This window comes from Thalia democratica, chromosome 1 (assembly GCF_965202585.1).
Source record: "Thalia democratica chromosome 1, ktThaDemo2.hap1.1, whole genome shotgun sequence".
NCBI lineage: Eukaryota > Metazoa > Chordata > Thaliacea > Salpida > Salpidae > Thalia > Thalia democratica.
In genome coordinates this window covers 53,077,310-53,083,278 of record NC_139165.1, presented here as the reverse complement: position 1 = coordinate 53,083,278, position 5,969 = coordinate 53,077,310, and the positions used below count along the sequence as shown (strand labels likewise).

Below are 5,969 nucleotides of genomic sequence, written 5' to 3'. Positions count from 1 at the left end.
ATTGTTCAGAAAATATTTTTGAAGACAAAACATTGCGCTATCTGGTTAAGTAGCGAAATTTAAAAATAAAAACAAATATTTTAGTGTCAAGAAAAAAACGAAGGACTGTAGAGGATTTTTATTGGTGCAATTAAACAAAACTAACTCAACCAAATTTCAAATAGAACATTTTCTTTACAACATATATCAATTGCTTTTTAAAGTATCTAATATTATTGATTTGTTCGTGCTTGATGGTTTGCTTGGTCTTTTAAGTAAACTCTTTGTTATAAATCAGTGTGATGTTTTTCAATCTATATACGTCAACTTTCAATATTTTTTTTTGTAAATAGCATCTGACGGAATACGAAAGCTTTAATTTAACTTCATAACACTTTTAAGTTTTAGTTTGTTTAAAAAAATTGTTTACAAATGTCTCATACATAGTCTAAAATTACGTCGTAACTACTTTTAGTACTATTTGTTTGCTTTAAATCAACTTTTTAACCCGGAATGCAAAACTAAGTTTAATTGTTACTACTTTTGTTATGTGAACATTCTTAATAAATCTGCAGAAAGTGCGCTCAGTTACCATAAAAATTTACGCTAAATTAATAAACATATGTGTTTTTATAAATTTTTACATAGAAAAGTATGTTTACGTTGACGGAAATAATAAATTAGTTTAAAAAACTGTATTAAATAAAGAAAATGGATACAACTTAAAAAACTCAAGTACAAAACAGTCTTTATACGCTATAAAATTTCATAATGTTTATTCAGAAAACATAATAAGAAAAAGGCGGAATACTCAAAAATTTGTAATAATATGAGCAACAATTGAGTTAAATATTAAATTTACAATTACTGATCCTTAAAAACTAATTTAGTCAGTAAAAATTACATGTTTCAAATTTTAAAAACTAGTTCACAAATACTTTTATAAACAAGAAAACTTTATAAGTGTCGTAATAAAAATTATTGCTTCTAGTTTATATTATAAAAATATATGAATATATTGACTTAAGTATTGAAATTTATTTAAAACAAGTGCATTACCAAAACACAAGAAAAAAGTTTAAGCATTTTAAAAAGTCCAAATCTTAGTTAAATAAAGAGTTATCTTCAAAACAAAACAGTTTTAAAAGTCGCACAAATTAATAACTTTGTTGGTCAATTTTAGGACTAACATAGAAAAATTGTATGAAGATAAACAAAACACTTTTCAAATTATACCACTATAAAACTAAAAACATAAGTGATAGATAGATGTATTGATGTTCTGATTGCAGGTATATAATTCGTAGAACTTTAAAAACATTCAAACTTCATTGCCTAAGTCTTCTGTTAGCTTGTCTTGGCTTCCTACCGGGAGCCGAGGGTTTGGCAAAAGCTTTCCTGGCAACTTGAACCGGTGGATGAATCTCCAAGTACAATTTTTTTTCATTGAACTCATCTGCTTCGGAGCTTTCAAGCTGTAAATAAAAATAATGACTGAAGGTATTCCAAAACTGATCTTTGTTAAATTATTTACCTGTTTAAAAGTTTGGTATAAAAACTATTTTAAAGAATAACACACATTTGTTCCTGTATAATTTATAAAAAGTTCTGTATTTAATAATTTATGTTTTTATATTAAAAAACTATACCTTTTTGTCAAAATGAAGACCCATACTTGTTTCAAGATAACTTATGAGAGTGTTTTTACACGAAGAAAATAGCATCCTTTCTTTGATCGGCACTGAGTAGCCAGGCATAAAGTAGATGAACACTGTAACATAAATTATTAAAATAAGATACATTAATAAAATGAAAATTTATTATTTTTAAAACGAATAAAAATTGTATACATTATTTATGAAGCAGTTTCTTAAAGTATTCACGGCGTTCTACATAACAATTAATAGTTGCATCATTAAAAATATACACAAAATAAAAATTATCAATAAAAAAACCATACAAAGCATGGTAGTTAGCGGCGCGCGCGCCAAATTCGGCCCTAAAAGTAAAAATCTGCGGCCCGCGATGTAATATTCAGCTAAAAACTTTAAATACTATAAAAAAAGCTTTTGCTATTTTGCTATTAAAACTTACAATAAGGCTCTTGATTTAATAACAGGTAATTACTAGGGCTTTATTATGTCTAATTCTATCATGCTTTTGGTTAAAAATGGTACTTTTTATAACTATTTTAAACAACTGCAGCCCGCGGATGACTTTTTATATAGAGTGCGGTTGTGAGCAGCTTTTTCTAGGAAAATTAACCCGTGGTATAAAAAACAAGACAAAACAACAGAGTTTAGGCCTAAAGTAACTAACAATTGGTATTAATAGTCCTTCCCTCGTATTCATGCTTGAAAGAAAACACATGATAACCAGCATTTCCTTCCTTCAGCCTTTCACTGAGCTCGTCAGCAGTAATGTTGCTCGACCCTGCACTGTATATTTCCTCACTTTTCGTGTCTACCCTCTGTAAGAAATAAGTACAATGAAATAAAACTGATCAAACATTATTAAAACTTTTATGAAAACTTAAATACAGTAAATATTGTTAAAAATATTAAAAATATGACTTAATATAGTAGGTAAACATTAAATAAAGTAAATGTTCCAATATTGCTTTTATAGTTTCTACCTCTCGTTTAATTACGTTATCTCTTTTAATTACGCATTTTTGCTAGGGACACAATGTGCGTAAATCCGCAAGAGGTTACTGTATATATTTTTTAAAGTTTTTAACTAATTAATTTCAAAACATATATATATCATTTAGACTAAAAATGTACTTCGTCTGCCAAAAAATGCTACATACCAACTCAATATGGTTGACTTGTTTAGTTTTGTAGAGCTCAACATCATTAAGTGCGTCATCAGTGAGCGGAAATTCCAGTCTTCCAGAGGCCTGTTGACGTGTTTGTGATCCGTGAAGCGTTTTTGTCTGTTTAAATTTTAATTCTTCAAATTTTTAATCGACATTATAGACTAAAAATTTTCAAAACTTGGCTTTATAAAAAATATAATAATTTTTTTTTAAATAGCAAACTTATTTATTCACAAAATTTATGAAGTTTATTATCAAAGGACGGTGGTCTAAAATTATCTATTATATTTAACTGAAAATTGACGATTTTTTTCTTACTAACAGATTATAATAACACAATTTGAATCAAAGCATTGAAAACAATTTTATTACTAATTTCAAATACAGACACATGTAAACTATCTTTACGTTTATCAAGCACTTTGCATTTTATATCTAGTTAAAGCAACCTTTAAACAAAAATCAACCTGAATAAACAGACTAATTTACTCTACTAAAAAATACTTAAATATTACTATTAAAAACTTCAAAATACAATTAAATAGCATCACAACTAAAATCGTAATATAACAAATATAATAGCAATTCTTAATATATTCATTAATAGTTATTTTCAAAGCATAGCATAATTATCTGATTATATGTTTATTTTTAGAGTGTAAAGTAGTTCATACATTTCTATTTAGATCCAACCGTTTTTTATATTAACCTTTCAAATTTTAAAAGTCTTTAGATATAAGTCATTCAGCAATTTCTAATATTTAAAAATACTAGAAGTATAATAATTCAATACAGTAAAAGTTCATATAAGGCAGCCCACAGTTTTTCAATGCAAAATTTTTAATTTATTTGTTTTTAACATTGAAAAATATTAATAGCTTATAAAAATACTGACAAATCTATCAAAATCAGTAAAAACAATAAAAAAAATAGGTATATGTTTTTTATAGTAAAAAGGTTATTATTGGGTACAGAAATTTTTCTATAGCTAAATTAAAGATTGTTTATATTGTTTAGTTATAAAAATGGTTACTACATCTCACTAACTAATTATGGTCATAAAAGAATTCTATATTCAGGTTAAAACCATATTTCAGTCTTTATACAAGTCTTCTAAAAGAGTTTTACTTGGAGTTTTATAAAGTACTTTATAATTTAAACTGCTAGGAAAAACTTTTTTGTTAAAATTCATTTCTATAGATCTTAACCTTAAATAATATTATTAATTTTAAGATAATAAAAGTAACTGCATTTTAATGTATAGCATAGGTAAAACAATTTGTCTAACAATACTTGATAAAATTACATGCATGATAAACAAAAACAGTTTTAATCACCTCATGCTCATCTTGATCCTTTAAATCTTGTTCTGCCAATGTAAGAGGAGGAGGAGCTTCTTTGCTTTCTTTTGCCATCAGATAACCACTTAGTGAAACTTCATCTACTGTAGTAGCAGAGTATTCAAAACAAATGTAAGTACCACCAAACTCTAGTTTCATAGTAGCTCTTGTACTCGAGTACAACATCTTTTCCTTAACTGAACTATTTTCAGGTGTAAAAGAAATGAATACCCAATCCTTAGCATTTTCTGACTGTCGAATAAAAATGTAACAAGGTTCTCCATCTTGAATCAAGCCAGTTAAACTTAAATCAAAGTCACTTTCAAAATCAGAGTTTTGTTCATGAACTAAGCTTTCGCACTCCAAAGCCTCTAAAAATATTTATTAGTGTGAACAAAAATAAAACAAAGTTTCCAATCTTAATTTAATATATAACAGGCTAAAAATTTTATAGAAATAATTACCTTGATAGTATCTTGATTATTTTTAAAAGTTATAGTTGATTTCTTTTAAATAAATACAAATGTATCAAAATTTGAAAATTACAAGCTTATATTTAGTACTAGATTTACTTATAAAAGTCATAAAAAAAACTTTAAAACACATAAAAGATTAGTAAATTTAAAACATTGTTTAGTTCTTACCGTTTAAAATGACAACTTTTAAAGTTCTAACTTTTTCATCGCTTAAGCAAGTTGAGAAAACTTCTTTCAACTTTTCTGATGCTGTAAACAAAAATTTATACTTAATAAAAGTTTATTAAGTTTACATCTATATTTTAAGCTTACATGACGGCTGATATATATTGAATTACAAATCAATTATGATCATTTATGTTTAAAATGAAGCCTATATAAAATATAACCAAACTAAAGCACAATTTAAGATGATTTAAAGAAGTTTTATGGAGGCACTTCTAAATTTTATGTATTTTTTTAATTTTCTTGAATTTCTACTTTTTTCAAATCAATAAGTGCCTTCATTTAACTTTCTTTAAATAGTCCTTAAAAGTGCACAACAATTATTACATGTAAAAAAAATTCCAGCTAAAAACTCTAAGGTTGCATTTTTGGGCCCAGTACAGTTTGCATTGTGGTGATTTTCAGAAAATCTAAAACACCCTTTATAAAATTTTTCCAAATCAGCTAAATTTTTCACAGGATGTTTTTGAGGTATTTTTCAGGTGTAAACTCAAAGGTTGTCAAATTTATAAGCACCCTAATACACTTCATTTTAAAATTACCAAAAGAAGGACTGTAAAAATATGCATTAACAAGTAAATTTGCTTGCTGACAACGGTTTTGAAAGTACTTCAAGCTATATAATGAGTATAAAATAAAAGTTTTTTAATTTTTTTGAAGTATAAAAACTTTTTTTTTGGTTAACTGTTCTTCTACACAACTTACTTCTATATTTTCATAATATCTTTAAGAAATAAAAAATAATTATCAAACAATCAAAGAAAAGTACCAACCTTGAATTCCTGTTTGAAGTGCCATAGTTTTATATTATTCTTTAAACTTAACCTAGAAATGTTATATTAGATAAATGTTTTAAAAAATGCTTTAAATATATAACTATTTAACTTAAATATGTTTGTAAACATAACTTAATATCTTATTATCTTTTTTTACAGCACTACCAACAAGGTTTAGTTCACTTTTTTATTCTAGAATTTAAAATTTCGTAAAACATTGGCATCAGTAGACTATTTTTTAATTAAACTTATTAATAATATAAAATAAAGGTTTTTTTATAAGTAAAAAATAATTTTACTGTTATAAAATTTGTTGTCCACCATAATATTCTTGATACGACTAGAAGACTAT

At 25.7% G+C, this 5,969-nt stretch overlaps 1 protein-coding gene across 1 annotated transcript; it reads right to left on the bottom strand.

The window, feature by feature from the left end:
- Positions 1–858: 858 nt before the first annotated feature.
- Positions 859–5,668, bottom strand: LOC145829739 (twinfilin-1-like). Its single transcript, XM_082937610.1, has 7 exons — positions 5,615–5,668; positions 4,785–4,865; positions 4,138–4,511; positions 2,792–2,917; positions 2,299–2,449; positions 1,629–1,750; positions 859–1,454 (listed from the first exon to the last, which is right to left on the bottom strand). Exons 1-7 carry the CDS (start codon positions 5,637–5,639, stop codon positions 1,308–1,310), a joined length of 1,026 nt encoding a protein of 341 aa, XP_082793736.1. The 5' UTR covers positions 5,640–5,668; the 3' UTR covers positions 859–1,307.
- Between the last annotated feature and the right edge of the window lie 301 nt (positions 5,669–5,969).

What these genes read in the sequence shown, in the direction of transcription:
- LOC145829739 (XM_082937610.1), bottom strand. Translation starts at nt 5,639, where the DNA reads ATGGCACTTCAAACAGGAATTCAAG. An exon ending in AAGTCAACCATATTGAGTTG is followed by an intron (nt 2,450 to 2,791) that starts GTATGTAGCATT and finishes TATTTCTTACAG; the next exon opens with AGGGTAGACACGAAAAGTGA. An exon ending in AAGGACTATTAATACCAATT is followed by an intron (nt 1,751 to 2,298) that starts GTTAGTTACTTT and finishes TTTATGTTACAG; the next exon opens with TGTTCATCTACTTTATGCCT.